Source organism: Danio rerio, chromosome 25 (assembly GCF_049306965.1).
Source record: "Danio rerio strain Tuebingen ecotype United States chromosome 25, GRCz12tu, whole genome shotgun sequence".
NCBI classification, from domain to species: domain Eukaryota; kingdom Metazoa; phylum Chordata; class Actinopteri; order Cypriniformes; family Danionidae; genus Danio; species Danio rerio.
In genome coordinates, this window is record NC_133200.1 from 11432619 (window position 1) to 11452054 (window position 19436).

At 34.8% G+C, this 19436-nt stretch overlaps 1 protein-coding gene across 46 annotated transcripts in view; it reads right to left on the minus strand.

The window, feature by feature from the left end:
• ppp6r3 (protein phosphatase 6, regulatory subunit 3) overlaps positions 1-16073 on the minus strand; it is a 28287-nt gene extending 12214 nt beyond the window's left edge. For 6 of the 46 annotated variants that reach the window (XM_073941780.1, XM_073941774.1, XM_073941768.1 and 3 more), the window contains exons 1-13: positions 15901-16073; positions 8125-8294; positions 7781-8011; positions 7092-7278; positions 5297-5434; positions 5031-5096; positions 4216-4328; positions 3971-4084; positions 3755-3884; positions 1295-1447; positions 963-1121; positions 805-869; positions 559-674 (exon numbers count right to left, since the gene is read on the minus strand). In XM_073941780.1, the coding sequence (XP_073797881.1) occupies positions 559-674; positions 805-869; positions 963-1121; positions 1295-1447; positions 3755-3884; positions 3971-4084; positions 4216-4328; positions 5031-5096; positions 5297-5434; positions 7092-7278; positions 7781-8007 (1468 nt within the window). In that variant the 5' untranslated portion in view covers positions 8008-8011; positions 8125-8294; positions 15901-16073. Of the gene's footprint in view, positions 1-546; positions 675-804; positions 870-962; positions 1122-1294; positions 1448-3754; positions 3885-3970; positions 4085-4215; positions 4329-5030; positions 5097-5296; positions 5435-7091; positions 7279-7780; positions 8015-8124; positions 8295-15327; positions 15518-15900 lie in introns of those variants that run through there. The other 40 variants (XM_073941779.1, XM_073941772.1, XM_073941765.1 and 37 more) reach the window with 8 other exon arrangements.
• Between the last annotated feature and the right edge of the window lie 3363 nt (positions 16074-19436).

Below are 19436 nucleotides of genomic sequence, written 5' to 3' on the forward strand. Positions count from 1 at the left end.
CACACACAAAAAGACACAAGTGGTGCTCCCCACACACACACACACACACACACACACACACACACACACACGCACGCACGCACGCACGCGCATGCTCCTCAGAGCTCCAGAGACAGAGAGCAGTGCACGTCTTTTATCAAGGTTGTACTGCTGGATCGCGTCTCACTACAGTTGTTAAACGTGATATTCAGTCATCCTTAATCTCCCTGAAGTTCCGGGAGTCTCTGCATTTGCGGTATTCATAATGCCCGCAAACGAGTGATAATCTCCCGAAAAATCGCACGTCTCCCTCCCAGTCCTCAATTATATCACGCACCCTTCTCACCCCAAATCCTTCGTCACGCACAGTCCATCAACAAATATTCATTTGGATTTTATTTTAACATCAGAATAAAAAAAAAAGGACTTATTGTCTTTATATCATCCCAGTACGACAGTGGACACACTATACCTACACACAGTTCTGTCCAAACAGCTTCCAAAAGTAGATTTTCATCATAGGTGCCCTTTAACATGTAAAACACTCCACATCTGGTGTGAACGCACCAATAGACAGACCTGAGATGAGCTGCTGAATTTGTGACCCATTGGGGCCCTTGTCACTGTTGTGCACTATAGAATTTGCTATTCTGGTCAGGTGACCCATGTAACCTCTCCGTCGCCCACCCTCAGTCCTGATTGGAGAAAAACAAATAAATATGAAGGATTCATTAAAGACTTCATCATACAAGACCAGGTGTACAAAATAGGATGGTTCCTTTTAAATTAAACATAACCGACCAATCAGATTTAAGAGTTACTCACTGCTCCTTGTCGTTTGATCCCCAGGCATCAAGAATTCTTTGTATTAACTGGCACTTCTGAAAGAGCTGCGGGTCAGAACAGAGAAGATTGCATTAAAGTTTAATGTGCGATGCTAACAGCTTTGGGTTTCAAACAGCGGGAACAGATGATGAACTCACATGTTTGATAAGGATGTTTTCTCGTATGGGCTCTTGGTCGTTTTCTCTGTTGATTTCGGGAGATTCACTTTGGGTTGAAGGCATCGCTAAGACCATCGCTGTACAGATTTCTACTTGTGTGTGCAGGAAATTATTCCATAAGTATTTAAAGTACATGTCCTGTAGATTAAAAAAAAAGTCAAGTATGTGATGTGCACGAAAATATAGGCAACAAAATAATTAGATGCTTACTTAATTGCTGTTTTCATTTTTTATTGTGTTTTTGAAAAACCATGGCTAACCACTAGTTTTTCCACACTGCAAACATTACACAGAACTCTCAAAACACTCACTAGTATGACTCCCAATGTGTTGAGGGCGATGAGCTCCTGGTTGATGATATGCGTGTTGGTCTGTAGAAGGCTGGTCACTAGTCGCACCACATTAAGACGAGTATTTCCCACTGGTGGATCCAACACTCCCCATGTGGTGTTCAAGACAGTTTTCTGATTAAAAAAAAAAAAAAGATACATAAAACAGCAAAGTTCATTTGACCTTGAGGAAACATAAAAAAGCTGAACATTAAAATCTACACTTTATAATATTGTGGTGTTTATGTTTATTGGCATACTAGCTGCACTGGCTATTACAAAGTAGATGTATAGTAGAGCAGCACAATATATTACAGTTTCAATATCGATATCGCAAAGTGCGCATCCATAATAGTCACACTGCAAGATATGCAATGTTGAGTCGGAATCATAGTTGACCAGAACACAACACGTGATATGTAGAGTCACTGCTAACTTTAACAATAATAAAGTGGAAGTTTATCGTTTGCATGCGTTTTTAAGGCCTGTGACTGGGCATATCTGGTTTAACCTCTCTTATAATGCTTAAACTAGAGCCTTAGTTGGTCCATTGTAACCTTTGATTTGGCCACCATCCCATTTGAGAAGAGAGTAAGAATGATGGGCAGGGTTGAGGCGAATGATTTTAATAAAGATTATCATTGTCATTTAAAATATCTTTGTTTGTTTTATTGTTAAGCTACAAAAAAAGCCAACTGAATTCAAAGGTTTCATTTAAATGTTAATTGCAAATACGTAGATAGATACTTTGTAAAAATGTATATACAGCTGTCACTCAACAGATAGCGGGCAATGCAGAAGACATCTACGAGCAAATCAAGGTAAAATCAGGTGCTGCTTGACTAGTGTAACTCTATTCTGTTCTAAATGTGATTGATTTTACTGTAATAAGTTTAATATAAAACTTAAATGTACACTGTATTATTTAACACAAAGCTATGGTTTCTAGTTAAATATTTAGTGAAATATTTTGGTTTTTGGCCCTTTATAAATAAAAGTTTGGGCACCCCTGGGTGAAACCATTTGGGCAGAAAAAAATGATGATGTTTGGAGGTGTAACAAAGATTAATTGCATTTAATTATTTATAGAATTTATGCAAAAAATAAATAAAATAAATCTTACTTATAGTTTCAGTCTTATTTCCAGTCTAAATATCTACATCTACAAAAATACGATTACTTTACATAGCCAATTGGCCGATAATATTGCTTGTTAAGGAAGAGTCTTAATTTTGTCAAATTTCTCTAAAAATTAAAACAAATAAATATTTTTACCTTTTGATTTTTAGATATCTGGACTAAAATGAGATCCGAGAAGAAGAAGAAAAAAAAAGCGTTTTTTGCATTGCGATTATTCCATTTCAGTACATGAATGCTGTTAGACTCTCTAGAAAACTGTCAAATAGAACTATTCAAGCCATTTTATTAAATTTTTTCATATCGCAATATTTATTGAGGAAAAATAAATGTATGAGATTATTTCAACATCATATAGCTTTAATGTATAGAAGGGGTTGAACAACTTCAGATTTTTGAAAGTCGACTTATGTTATTAAAGTCGAATTGACGTCGACTAGTCACTGGTGACGTCATCAAAAAAACACGAGACGCAAATGTTTTGCAACATGCCAAAATTTGCTATGTATTTACAGGAAATACATATACACATGCTCTTTGACAGTTCATACCATGTTACAAAAACAATACATCATTACCAATGATCACTTTTAGTAGAAAACGAATGCACTGTAAACACAGCCTATTTCATTAATAACAACATTTGCATGTGGCCTAATTTTAGTGCAAAATAATTGCAGTCAACACATTGATCATGTCTCGTACTAATAAAAATGTAACAATAACAGATATATTAAGTACAAAATAATGCAAATATCTCATCAACAGGCAATCCCATTACTGTTCTAGTGTGTCTTAAACATGTTCAGCTATAACCTGTTCAAGGGTATTTGCATGGCGCAATCTAATTGGCATACACCTGTTTTAAAAATACAACTATTTTAAAGAAAGCTGAAAACCTGTAACCTCTTCCATAGTAGAAAAAAAAACAAACAATGGAAGTCAATAGTTGCAGGTTTTCAGCATTTTTCAAAGTTTCTTTTGTGTTTAACAGAAATAAGAAACAGGTAAAGGATGAGTAAACTATGACAATATTCATTTTAAGCGAACTATCCCTTTAAATAAATTTAAAGGGTTTTCTGAGTACATAAATACATCTTTAAATGTATTTAAGCTATGCACGCAAGACAAGCTGTTCTTTGAAAGGGTCCAAGACTCTGCCAGGTTATATTAGCACAGGCACAAAGTCTCGTTGTGCAGAGCTTAATGTAATTAGGAATTCGGAGATTACGTTCTAAGTGAGGTCAGCTGATATAATGTGCTAAAGTTTCGCCCGAACACATTTCGCAGTGTTTTCCCGCTCACCTTTGGGGGTTCGAGCAAAAGCTGGTGAAAATCTTTAAGTCTGGGTCTGACGGCATCTAGAATGCTCTGATTGACGGAGAACGACGGATGGTTCATTCCAGGGGGGCAAATTTCCAGATGGCCTTCAAATCTGAAAGAGAAAACTGAAGATTATGACATGAACACAGACCCAAGAAACCTGGGGGGAGAGAGAAGGAAAAAAAAGACTGCACTTACGCTGGTCTCCGTGTTTCAAAGAGGGTTAGAAGAATCTGAATTACACTGACTATGGCAGACTCGTTCTTCTCTTTGTCAAAGATGTTTGACAGCAACTGCTCTACTGTCTCTTGCCTGAATAGGAAGACAAACGGTCAATTCAGAACTTAAGCATTAGCCTGAAACTAGAGCTCAACCTTAATCCCTCCAAAAATGCCAGTTTGTGAAGTCACTAGAAAGACTGTTATAGAAACTGAGCAACTCACTTCTCTAGAGTGGCCAGCAGGGGATCAGGCTCCGAGCTGCCCTGGACCTGGAACATTTGATCTCTGCTCAGCCGAATGATCTCACATAGCGACTGGGACGCGTTTGAGTGTCTCTACGTGAAGGGAACAAGCAATTATTGTTACACGGCTAGCGAGCAGGGACAGCTTACCAGGATAGAACAATAGGGGACGGTCAGCCGTGCAACAATAGGAATACAACGATTAATATTACAGAAACTATTATAATTAATACTTGGTACTATTTGTATTTAAAAAAAAAAAAAAAAACTTTTAAAAATAAAGAATGTATTCACAAGATTACAGTCACAGCCAAAATCATTCATACCCTTGGCAAATTCTGACTTAATGTTACTTTTATTGATGGAAAACGACACGGGCTTCTCCCAAAAAGACAATAAGATGATGTACAAGAGGCATCATCGTGGGAAAAATATTATTTCTCAGCTTTAATTTATATTTGAACTGAAGCAGAGATAACAAATCACACACACGCTTTGGTCATGTTCTAAAATTACCACATTCTGGCAATTATTATTACATAAGCATTGTTTTTTTTTTAATATTCATCAAATGCCTTAAGGTTTTATTCATAAATATAAATAACTACATAATAACATCTTTTCTATACATTTATCAATTAATATTAGATTATTCATAACTAGATTTTTTTTCTTATAGATAGAAACACTTCCAATAACATTTTATTTTTTAATTTATAATTAAAAACACCCCACAACATAGATGCTCCATAAAATATACAAACAAAAAGTGATTGATTGTTTGAATGAACTTACATCCTCATCTTGTGATGGCTGTACCATATCAACCAGCCGCTGTATAACTTTCTCTTCATTTAGCCACTGCAGAAGAACAAATGAAGAGGACACTGTGAGATGCTGTTACAATGACAGTTAGTGGATTACATAAATAATCAGAGATTTCATTCAAATGAAACACGTCAATATTTACAAAACAAAAACACCAAACCCCTGTACCACAACAAGACCGACACACCTTTACAGCAAGCTTACAAATACTTATTAGGGGTAGAAGAACTCACATTTAATACATCTTGTCTAAGCTGCTGTGGCTCAATGCAGGTGAGCATCCTGAGCAGGAGGTCCATAATAGCCGAGGTCCCTATGTGTTTGATCATCAGATCCACAAAGTCTTCCCTCTTCCTGAGGAACTCCACGATCTAGCAGCAAACATCAGATTTAGCTCAACTTGATGCAGTTATGGGCTTGTTTATACCAGACACTAAGATTTTTCATAAACCTTATTACAAGTGGACAATAGACATGGGATAACCATTTCAAGGTATCCTTGTATATAAAACAAGATATAAAATATGTGTTCAAACAAAGGGGAAAAAAGCTTTTGTTTTTTGGCCAGACATTTAAAAAGAATATATTTTAGAGCAGTATAATCACAATACTGTGAAACAGTACATTTTTATACAAGGTTATCATACTGACAAATTCTTACAGCGGCCCATGCCTAGTGGACAAAGCTTAATGGAGAGAGAAACCACATCCAGAGGTGCTCAAAACTGCATTAGACCAGATTGCTTTGGTCAAATGCATTTAAATAGGTACAAAACATCTAATAATAATTTAAATATACTGACCAAACACATGGTTGTGCTCGCAAGACATTCATGTTAATACAAAGTAAAAAGAGTGTACATATTAGGCCCTCCAGGATTCTGTAAATGCTGATTATAAACTCAAAATTAGGCTAATTTTGCAAACTTTGTGGAGCTTGCAAATTGTTTTTAACTGCTGCAGACTTCTTACAATTTTTGTGCAGTCATGGCTTCGTTCAAATGATGCCAAAAAGCACCATCTGCATAACTGTATATTATTGTAAATATTGTAAATATTCATTTAATGTGCCAAACCATCAGGTTGTCAATACACACTTCTGCAATGTGCATTATGAAATTATCGGCACACACATTCAAAGCCTGTTTGTACTAGCCCACATGAGTTGTCAATTGCTAAACTTCTATATATTGTATATATCCAGCTTTCATCATAGGTGTAGCCTCCACTCTCACATTTCAACTAATAAGCATGTAAACGCATAAGAGTGCAAGCTCTGCATCATTTCCATTAATGTGTTCAAATAGCGGTAAAAAAAAAAAAGTAAAAACTTTGTTATTTATTTATTTTGTAATTATCTTATAATAATTTTATACTTTCTCTTTTGCTCTCATTGTCCGTGTACACCTTGCTTCAATTTTTCATTTTTGGCTTAGCCAGTTCCAAATTATGATTGTAAATGTTACTCATGTATAATATGCCTTTTATTTTATTTTATTATGAACATAAACATTTTTATCAATGTTAAGAGTGGTGGTTTGAGAGGTAGAGTTTTGAGTACCTTTTTGTAGTAAGCTAATCTCACTGTGATAGAGTACTTCCAACAGAACTGATATATGGTCAATTTTTTTCTTGTCAGGATTTGAGCGGTACTGTATGTATGTAGGTTTTTTTCTCAATGAAAAAAAAAAAGGGTTATAAAAAATAAATAAATTGCTGCCAAAAAAATAGACTACTTAGCATTTATTTTCAAACAATTGGTTTAATTTTCCAATATGATAGAGCAGGCTTTAGTTCGCTCAGTGTTTCCGTTATATATAAAAGAGATCAATGGTTCTTGAAGGTCAAAAAAAAAAAGGATTAATTTAGATGTGCAAATTTGTGTATATTTTCACAGCAAAACTATAATAAATTTATTATTAAAGGCATTTTTTTTTTTTGGAAAAATCAGAGTCATTTTAGTCACAAAAAAATTTTTTTTGGTCACAAAATTCTGGAGGGACTGGCATAACCTGTCTGGGCACGCACCTGCTCTGGTTTTCTCCCAATAAGTATGCTCAAGACTTTGCTGAAGAAACTGGCCAGCAGTGGGTTGAGCGGAGGCTCGTTCTGTAAGAAGCTGTAGAGTTTCATCAGTAAACTTTCATCTTCACCCAGCCTATCGTTGATCTGGCCAACGTCTGAGGTCAGGAGTTCACAGGATATGTTGGGATACCTTTAACACAACAATCCAAAACAACAATTAATAAATCTCACATGCTTCAAATTAGACAACAAACTAGGGCTGCACAATATATCCTTTCAGCATCGATATCGCAATGGTCACACTGCAGGATATGCAATGTTGAGCTTGTACTATAATTTAACAGTTGCATGTGTTTTTGAAGCCTGTGATTGTATAAAGATTAAAAAATTCTATCATTTTTAACGTTAATAACGAGTAATCTTATTTTCAATTACTGTACCTGAATACTGATAGACTTGGAGAACGATAAAACAGTTTATTTCAACTGTATCTTTTTCTTTATTGGATTCATAGTTTGCTTATTAGATTTTATGCAGATGCACTCCCACTGCATAATCAACCTTTCATAATAAATTCTTTTTGAATAGAGATATTAAGTCATCTGGTGAAATTGTATTCATGTCGCAGAATAAAAAAAGCGCCGCAATGTTCGAATTTACGCAGCCTTACAACGAACAGTCCAGATACTAACTTATATTTGATCTTCTCCTCCACGTCATCGTTCGGCTCCTGGGTGATGTAGACCACCAGATCCTCCATGCACTGCGGCCTCACCAGGAAGTCCACGAGCTTGTGGTTCTGAGCCTTGCACTCTTGCAGGACGTCCTCCTCGTCCATCACCTCGGTCAGAGTAACGTCATCCTTCTCCAGAAGCGTGTCGATGTGGGACGTCGAGTGCAGATCAAACTTCCAAAACATGGTGCTGCTGAAGAATGCAGAAATGCGAGTGGGTGGCTTTCAGATGCAGGAAGTAAGAGTGAAACAGAGTTGTGCTCATGCATTTGAGTATTCTAATAACTACCCCATAGGCTTTACCTGAGCGTAGCAGAGTAAAAACTCTGATTAAAAATAAAATAATGCTTGTGCTCTTTGGGACTTCTGGCCCATTACAGGCACCACAGGCGGTAGAAACTGGACAGACCTTTGAGTAAAGGACACATGCAGCAGGAATGTCCTCTGCCACAGCAAATACACTCAACACACACCTGAAAAAGAGAACAGACAAAAAGGACATTATACTCGAGTAAATGCCTTTGAAAGAACAGTCAAATGTGTCTCCTTTAACTCAAACAATCAAAGGTTAGTCATCAGCTTTGGAGCAATTCCATGCAAATGTCAATCTTGCTATGAAAAAAAAAAAAGTTTTCACCAAAATAGCGAAACCCTTTTCAAGTTTTTTTGTGTGGGCTTGTATTTTACAGTAGAGCGAAAATAAACGTCTCTGTCAAATTTTTTAAACAATTATATTTGATTTACCAGAGTCACAAAAGTGGCAATTTCACATTTGTCACATCCATAACAAAGATTTTTCCTAATAATTGCAAAAAAGTCAAATAAAATACAATCAATCATGTTTGTTCTATAAAGGACCAACTCTTATTCTTTTGATTAGCATTATGTATTTTGGATAGTGCAGTTTAATTCACAAAATTTCTACAAAGTATGTTGTGTACTGCAAACTTTTTTAGTCACATTTATAAACTAAAACATATAGAGGTAGTATCTGTGATGTAGGGCTGGGCAATTTGGCAATAAAAAAAAATCTAGTTTTTTTTTTTATAAAGTTTGACCGATTCACGATTCAGATTTTTTTTTTTTTTTATTGTGTTACTAGTCTTCTCAAAACATTACAACATGACTGAAGTAAAACTCTCTTTAAAAGTAACTTGAAAAATCATCTGGTTAAGGAACATTGTATTTTTAATGGCCATGTCATACAAAAATCGGTCAAGGTGTAAATAAATGTAAAACAAATTTACGAGTTAAATAGCGTTGCTGAAGATTTGAACAAGAAATATTTGAGTAAATATTGCAGTTGCAGGAATACAGAGGTATTGTTTGCAAGTTTTGCTGAGCCTAGGAAAGATTGGCTGTCAGCTCGGCTTTGACTTTGTCTTCTTCTGAATGTCAGGTTGTAATGCTGCTGCCTTTAAATTAAAAAGATACAGTGGAAGAAAAGGACTGAACATGGAAACTGTAAAGCCTAATTTAACCCAATGCGTGAAGTTGTGGACGTATAGCAGGAGCAAATACAAGTACCAGATGTGTGTCTAATATAAATTAATACAGTTAATCTATTTTTCTTTTTTCCCCTTTTAAATACCGATCCTTTGATGCGCTTTGCTCCACTCTCTGTATTATGCTGCCTGATTTGTCTGGTTTTCAACTAGGTCCGCTAAATGATGTCATGGGGGCGGGTACTTTCATTTCACTGCTACAGGCCCTCACCTCAACTCGTGTTCAAACCATAGGTTCAAACCAAAAGATCGGCGCAGTTTTTCACATGGCAGGCTTTTACGTCGTTCATACATGTTGAGATCGAGTTTATCGACTTGATGAGGGAATGTCTTGACAATCCACACAGACGTGACTCAGACTAATGCAACAAGTGAAATCCTACATGACTTCACGCTTTAACAGGCAGTCAAGCAGGTTGCACACCAGAAGCGCCGCGACACGGCGCGGACATTACAGTTCAAACTATCACACACCTAACGGCACATTCTCATGATATTTAACATGAAACTAATCAGATGGCACCTGTGTCCTGAATCGTGGCTGGGCGGCGCCGGTGTGTGTATAGAAACCTGTTTAGAATTCTAAAATCCATGGCGCTGCGCGGCGCCGAGAGGCGCTTCTGGTGTGCTTCCTGCTTCATAGAGTGAACCAAAGTGCATTGGTCCATTATAATGTATTAAATATATATATATATATATATATATATATATATATATATATATATATATATATATATATATATATATATATTTAAAAATCACGCTTTCTCGATTTAATTCAAAATTAAATCATCTTAAAAAGTAAATTCGAAAAAAATTAGAAAAATCGCCCAGCCCTACTGTGATGTCACCCGTAGATTTCTGAAGAGCGCAAATTAAGCTACAAGTAGGCGTGGCCAACTGTCATCATTATGTTTGCATGTCATCGCATGACCTGGGCTGACCAAAAAAGGGCAAAGAGGCGGAGCATAACATTTTGCTTAGACAGGCTTTTTTTTTTTTTAAGGAGAAATGCTTAATACTTCTCTACCTGCAACTCTTGTGTTCTGACCACATGTGCTGGGTTTTATATCAATAAAGCATTGTTTTCATGACGTGTTTTTCTACAGGAGGAAAACACGAATAACTCCCAAATACTTCAAACATAGTCCGTGTTAGTAAAAGCAAGGCTATGAATTCCAGGCATAACCGGCGAGGCCTAGCTGACACTCAAGTGGCTACGCCCTTAATTATGCAGACTTAATTAAAACTAAACGAATGAGTTCGAAATAAATTCACCACCTCACAGATGTCATAAAGGATAATATTAACAATATGCACCAAAACCATCTTTTGTACCAGGCTGTAAACATGTTTTTATCAGCTGTAAAATTGGCTAATTTAGCATTGCAGTCAGTGAATATCTGGACTTCCTGGAGCCTGCCCCCAAAGGAGAGTTGATGAATTGCAGTTTCAGTTACTTCCATATTGGCTTCACGAGGAAGAGCAGGAGGGTGCCGCTTGATCACATCCATGACGCATGTTTATTTTCATTTTTAAAAATATCAAATGTTTACAAATCAACATTTTTCTGATCCTTTGACTTTCTTTTCAGTAGTTTTAGAAAATATAAACAGGTGTTTCAATATAATGTTAACGCATACTGTCTCTGTGAATTTATGTTTTAAATTATTACTGCAAATGTCACAACCATAATGCTGGAGTTGCTCTTTGCTAACAGCTATTTTTAGTCACAGGCATGGCATTAAAAAAAAAACAAATAACAGAAGAACGAGATTATTTTCCTGTTTGTCATGCTCTTAAATGCTCAAAATTTAAACAAACAACCTCCAAATGTTAAATCTATTCTAACTCTATAAAGAGCATGATTTCATACAGAAACAGTGCACAAAAATGGCACTGACAAAACAAACAGTAGTTTTGTTTGTGGGGACACTGTATAAAAGGCAGCTGAGAAAACCAAACAAGTTCCTTGTTGTGACAACTTAGCAACTGAAAAAAAGAAAAGAAATACAGCTTCACTTTTACCAGACTACCTCTTTTAAATATTTTGTAATGATTACTATCTCAATCTGTACATGACGTTGCAGTTTCATTTTCCTTTTAGTAAGCGGTTCTTTCAAGAAATGTACATGTGATGTAATGCCTGAAATTAAATGATACCAGATTAAATGCAAAAGTCCATTTGACAGCTCTGGCATCGTATTATTATAGCTGGAGACAGCAGCACGCAGCGATGCATTATTAAAGATCGAGACGAGAGACTGTTTTTCCAGTCTACAAGGTGGATGGACTCGCACCACTGAGGTGAAAGGTTACAAAACGCAGGCAAGCAGCCATCTTGACTTTCATGAATGGCTAAGAGGAAGGAAAGGCTTATTAATAGATTAAGGGGGTTGGGTTAGGTTTACCCAAAAGAGCTTTGACATTGGCCTCCATCCATTCCCCAGCAAACATGTGTTGTCATTTTTTACAGATTTTAAAAACACTGATAAAACATTTTAGGATTTTTTTCAAAAAAAAAAAAAAAAAAAAAAACTGAAAGAAAAAGCTAAATGTGATATTGACATCACAAGTGAATTACCACACACAACTCACGATTTCCTGAAACAGTCACGTTTTAGTATTATTAGTAGCAGGTTCATTTGTGCTAGAATATCAAGCAGTTCTAGTAAACTCAGCTGTACGCACAGACGTAGAAAAGGGATTTAAGCATCAGAATAAGTGTAATCAATCTTTACTTTTTCCACACATGGGGTTTAAAAATGGGTCACATTTCACTTTTTCCCCTATAATGACTATCCTACATTGTTATCATGATTTAAAGGAGATAGAAAAACTTTAAGCATAGCAACAGTTCAAAATATCCAAAATATCTTGCAAAACACAATAAAAAACTGACACATTATATGACTATTAAAAAGAAAAAGATCAGGCAAAAACATTAAATATTTATAGTTTGCCATTAGCTTTCTAAACACTAAATTTGTTCGAAGAAAGAAGTTATTCATTTAATGCATATTATAATTTAGCATAATCACTTGTACATCTGAATATATATGGGCTGTTTATTTATTTTTATAAAAATATTTTATACTGCATGAGCATACTAAAGTAAAACATTACTTTTGTAAATTAGATGCCAAAATGGGGTGTCCCGTCTTTTATCTATATACAAATAATGAATGCTATTTAAAGTATTTTCAAATACATCAAATGACCTTCACAGATACTGGACGTTTCTACTATTTTAACCCTTTAACTACCTAATTGCAATACTAAATGTTTGTATTGCATTTCTTAACTCGTAATGTTGCTAGTTAACACACTCAATGCATTTTGTTTTCATGACATCCAATAATTTCTAAAATATTAACCTCTGCCAAATGGTTGACACGTCGATTTATGGTAAAAGTTCCAGAATGAATACATATACTATAAAAATCTGAAAATATGAAGTGTACAGACCAATTTATTCAAAAACAATCAAAATAAAACAGTTTAGAATCCTAAATCACCTTTATTTTTACAAATTCCATAAAGTATGTCAGATTCTCATATTACACATTTTTTTGTTTGTTTGTTTTTACAATAAAATCACAATAAAGTGTAGTAATGCAATAGGATTATGTGTGTTTGATTTTTTTGTGAACCATCAATGCAGTGTGTAAACAATTATTTAAAACAGTCATTCTATAAATGCCTTGAACAGTCATTATTTGAAACAGTCAAAATATTGCAGTAAGGCAATATTTAGTGTAGAGTGGCAAATAGAGTGAGTCAAAGAGTTAAGAATTATTATTATTTATTTTTTCACAAAAACATAACATGTTCAATGCTGATACATGCACCAAATCGGCTTATTAGAATGATTTCTGTACAATCATGTGACCATAAAGACTGTAATAATGGTGCTAAAAATTTAGCTTAAAAATGTAACTGCCTGTTCTACCAAATGGTTGACCATATTCTGACAGTTTTAAATAATGGTTTACACTGCACAGCATTGTTGATTTACAAATAAATCAAACAAAGATAATCCTGTTGCACTACTACACTTGATTTTGGTTTTATTCTAAAAAAAAAAAAGAAGAAAAAAAAGAAAATGTGAATCTGAAATATTTTAATGGCATGCTTTAAAAAATAAAGGTGATTTAGTATTCAAAAATGTTTTATTTTGATTCTATTTTAAAATAAATTGGTCTATACACTATATTTTTCATAGCATATGTATTAATTCCGATACTTTTAACAAACCGCCATATCGACCATTTGGTAAAGGTTGATATTTTAAAAATTATGAGATGTGTTGAAAAAAAATGCATTGAGTGTTTTAACTAGCAACATTAGGAGTTAAGTGTTTCAAAGTTAAATGTTTATCTTGGTTGGGTTAGTTAAAGGGTTAAATCGTTATATAAAAAGTGATCCTATTGCAAGTCCTATTATTTTCCTTTAATACACTTCTTTGTATTATTAATCAAATAAATGCAGCATAGACCAAAAAAGGCAACTTTCCGAAATTGTAGACACTTAATAGTTAAATGAAAGTCCCGAAAATTACAATGTTGACATATAAAAATAGCATAAGTGACAAGCATCAATTACAGTGCATGAAAGTGACAGATCTGTAAATGATTATCAGCAGCACATCCTCTGATACTGAACTCGCTAGTCAGGACAGTGACGCATGTAGCACGACGAGTTTTAAATAAATGTGCAGCGGTGAACCAGACAGCTCTTATTTAATTGTATAGATGAACTACACCGCAGCATCTGAGACTATATTTATGCCAATTTAATGGTACACGAAAATGCATAAAAGCATCAAGCACATAATATACTTCTGACCTAGACTATTTATCTTTAGAGTACGGAAATTTGTCACGTAATGCGTTCAGTTGTCGGGAATATGTAGATATTTGCATTAAACCTAAACTTGTATTTTCACCATGAGATGACAATTTCTGCTACAGATTTGCTAGTCTCATACTTTATCAAAAAGCTGTGTATTTATTGCCGTTCAAATCTTTTCAGGTTCACTTCCACCAACTTTATCCTGTGCAAAAAGGTCGAAGAACAACAAACTGACATTAGATCACCTGTACCATTCAGCTTGAGTAACTCTGTGCTGAAGAAAATCCTCGTGACTCCCTCTCTGGGGCTATAAAAAGGGTTGCCAAACCTCTCCAGCATCCCAGAGGCCACAACAACAACCACCACCACCACAAGTCCTCCGGTTGCACTCAAAATCAAGTCTGAAAAGATGATCTGCCTCAGTGCACTAGAAAAATGTGCTGCCATGTCAAAACAACTAAGACTGTTTACAAGGGTGAGCGTGATAACAGAAGCCAATCCCTAACGTAGTTACTTATAAGACAAAAAGACATGAGCCAAATAACACAGACCTGTGATCTGCACATATCGAACAGAGCATGAGGGTTGCGTTCAAAATGTCCACTAAAACGCATGTTAACTCTTAACCCTTCAGAAAAATCCTAAATGATCAATAAGAAAGAACTAGTGACGTTTAATAATGAGGCCAATATAAACACTGGGTCCTAAATATAATTTAAAAGGGGCTTTCATCTGTGCATCAAATACTAGTGAGCTGTCTGCCTAGACAGCACTTTGGGGAAAGCAAGTTCAGTAGAAACATTCCAATGGGACTTTCATAAGAGGTTTGCTTACCGCAAAGTGTTGTCTAGGTGGACAGCTCACTGGCTTATGACACACAACCTTTGTGTCTCACTTTCTGAAGTTTTTCAGCATGTCGGGGCCCGGCTTTGGCCGACACTGAGCTTCCGCCGGGAAGATAATACATATTTGAAACTTTTATAGACCCCGGGTGGGTTTAAATATGCCGTACACATCTTAAATGTGAGCATTATTTAGACAAATAAGATAAAGTGTTGAAAATACAACCCATTCTGACTCGGCAAAACAGAGAAGTGCAGCTGGCTAATGCTAAGCTAACAGAGACACACATAACACAAATACGTACCGATTAAGAAAGCGGAATACTCCCAAAGCCCGGCATGAAGACTGGCGAACCTTAAGGTAAAACGGTCACCGGAATAAAAAAGAAAAACGGGGAGAGGTATGAAAAATGAGGTGTTTATAACAGATTGTGACAGGCGCGAAAAGAGAGACCATCAGAGTTCACTTTTCAAGATGGCGGCGTTATCAACTTCAACAGCCCCAACCCCCACCTGAGGTAGAGGAGCTGTCGATCAAAATCCAGTGCTGAGCGCTGATTGGCTACACTGAATGTTGATTTAAACAGGACGTGTTTGTTTTCCAGGATAAATCTTCGATTTAAACGCCCCGAAAACGGAGATTAACTTCAAAACTGTATGCCTTTTAATGGGATTACAGAACTGTTGCAATAATACATGCTATAATCAATATTTAAACGAAACGAAATATTAAGACACACCCACACTACCTACAGCCAATCGTATTTTAAGTCGATTTAAAATCACTCTTCTGATTGGGTCGCGAGAATGTCAATAAAAGGCTGATTTCAAAACTAAAAGTACGGCGACATCAAAACGCACGCATTGCTTTATCTCACCTTATTTATGAGAGCCTGTCCGCTGAACGCATTCTCTAAGTTCCAACATATCCAAATCATAAAGACGACGCGTTAACAGTTTCTTTACAATTGTACGCAAAGTCCCCGGTTCCCAGTGCCGCTTTCAGGATTGCCTTAACCGGCTGGTTTCTTTGCAACGCCCTAGCAACAATAAGACGTCACGATGATTGACACGCCACTGGTCCAATCAGCGACGAGTGCATGAACCACATAGTACTGAATGGAGACTCCAGTTTGCCTCAAGAAAAGTATTTTAAATGGTAAACCAACAGAGCAAATATTACATAAAACAGGATTTTAATTTACACCAAGCTATATTATATACAATAGACGAGTTGTAAAGGGACAGTTCCTGCTTGATAGATAGATAGATAGATAGATAGATAGATAGATAGATAGATAGATAGATAGATAGATAGATAGATAGATAGATAGATAGATAGATAGATAGATAGATAGATAGATAGATAGATAGATGGAAAACATGCTGAAATAAAATATAGTATGGTGACACATTGTTTACACATTGCTTGCATGTTTTAATGCGTTTCTAGGGTCAGTTAACATTTAAGGCACACTACATAACATTATTCAATTAAAAATGATAAACAGACACTCGATAAAAAAATTAATGCATTAATTTTGTTTTGCTCCCCTTTTTCATAAGCTCAATTCTCCTTTGCCGGGGTAACCCATCCACCTCTCAAGTGTGGCATATAACTCTAAATGTGCAGTTTTTATAAAACAGAACAATACCGCAGATGTCGGGAAGTTTAGAGTGAGCATGCAATTGACATGCAGACTGCACGATATTCCACCAGAGCTGCTGCCTGTGAATTTAGTGTTCATGTTTGGACCAGCATTTATGACAGTGTGTTCCAGTTCCAGCCCATATCCAGCAACTTTGCACAGCCGTTAGCTATGTTTCCATCCAAAAATGCAAATGAACTTTATGCGCAAAACTGGATTATTGCATAAAAGATGAGCGAATAAAGCAGCGTTTCCATCCAACGAGTCAAAGCGAACAAAATTGTCACTTCCTGATTAACTCGGGCCAAATATAAACAGTAAAAGTGGAATTTGCGGTGGTAAGAGAAGCTGCGTGAATCTTTTCTTCATTTTATAAATGACTTGCACCTCAGAAGGCAATCCTGACACTCAGTGAACATGTGGTGGTGTTTGAAGGCGTGAGACGTGGAGCACAGACGCTCTTGATTCTGAAGGTAATTAATAATATAATAACACTAATACTAGAAAGGTTAAGGCATTTTAGAATGACCAAAACAACATTTAAGATGTTTTACAATGTGCTCAGCCTGCTGGTTTCTCCATTCACAAACATTTTTACCATCACATGATCTCTTATAACAAAATCACATGACCTTTTTAATGCACATACTGGAATTTGTTCGGTAAAAGTGTTTCCATCGCAGTTTATCTGCATCTTTTTGTATCGAATTAAAAGTTTATCCTACTTAGTTATGCGCATACGTTCTTTAATGCGCAGTTTCAAAATGTATGCGCATCTTGGTGTTTCCATTAACCATTTTTTATGCGCATTTCCAAAATGCAAATAAAAATAGGTGGATGGAAACGTAGCTAATGTAGAGGAGTGGGCCAGCATTACACAGGCCACAATTAACCTTATCGACTCTATGACAAGATGTTTTGCATGGCGTGAGTAAAATAGTGGTCATGCTAGATGATTATTTTTCTGATAAACAGTCTGGATCCTGAGCTACATGGCGCAAAATGATTATGAGGACGCAAATACACACGTGAGTTGACACAGTTTAAAATGTTTTTATATAAGTTACAGCTACGGACAGACATAATCTGCTGATATTTTTAACTATTTTTGGGCAGAAATGTGTAAAAAAACATACATATATATACATACATACATTGTATATTTATCAGGGCTCAACAATAAGGACTGCCCAATGGTCCGGGGCAGAGTGTGAGAGACGCTTGGGACAGTAGACGGGATCATTCCTGGCCCGATTAGGGCCACCTTTTGTTAAATAATTTTGAGCTGCAATAAACTACACACATTTTCCATACTGCTCTTTTTGTTTTGTTAACACAGGATTTTGCTTTCTATACATTTATTAAAACTTTAAAATATAATTTAAATACATTATTTGAATAATTATTAACACTTAAATAATTATAGACTTTATTTTTTTTTTGACGCAGTATTTAAAATATGTGGCTAAAAATAGCTGTTAAAATTATTTTTTTCTTTAATGGGGCCAGTGAAAATACTGGCAGGGCAAGTTAAAATATCCGAACCATTGGCCCAATCGGACTAGTAGAATCTTTATATATATTATATATATATATATATATATATATATATATATATATATATATATATATATATATATATATATATATATATAATATAAAGTAAAATCCTTATATATATATATATATATATATATATATATATATATATATATATATATAATATAAAGAAAAATCCTTATATATATATATATATATATATATATATATAATATAAAGTAAAATCCTTATATATATATATATATATATATATATATATATATAATATAAAGTAAAATCCTTATATATATATATATATATATATATATATATATATATATATATATATATATATATATATATATATATATATATATATATATATATATATATATATATAATGCTGTAATAATTTTAGGAGTGTAATAAATAAAAACATTTATTTAAGGTTTACAATGCAATTAAACTACTCTGTAAAAAAATGCAGGGTTCCGCACAATTCATTCATGTCGTCCAAACACAAATCAAAGTTATTGTAACAAATTTAAGTGTATTGAACATAAAACAAATATGTTGTCTTTAAAAACAAATTCAGGAATTGTGTTGTTTCAGCTCACTTAAAGTAGTTTGAGCAGCAAAAATGTTTTTGTTTTAAATGTTGATCCACTTGTTTGGTAAACAAAGCAAGTGTCATACAATATATATGCTGAAATATTCCTTTACAAACTGTATTGTAAATAAATCATATTTGCAAATTAGTTAAAATGAAATTAACATAAAAAAGGAATATATACACTGAAAAATTGATGTCTGCAAAATTGTTGCAAACAATTTATATGGTCTGAATTTAAAAAAGCAAATTAAACTTGGTAAAGTCAACTTCATTTGTTTGTTTAAATTCAGCCCAAATAAATTGTTTACAACCCCTTAACTTAAAAAATTGAGTAAATCCAAGGAATCATCATTGAATCATTTTTTTTTTCAGTGTTATTTACACACATTTAGGCCTGCCTAAATAAACATAATAAATGATGGGCTAAAAAAAATCCGCAGATTTCTTTGTGCGCAGATTCCTCATGGCCTCCATCACAAGCAAGTAGCAATGTAAACAATCTGAAGGTGAGTAAATCCACAGGAAATGTATATTTTTAGGTGAACTATCCCTTTAAATGTGTCCATTTCTTGAATCATTGATAAAATATAGGTCAAAAGTCCTTTTTCTTTTC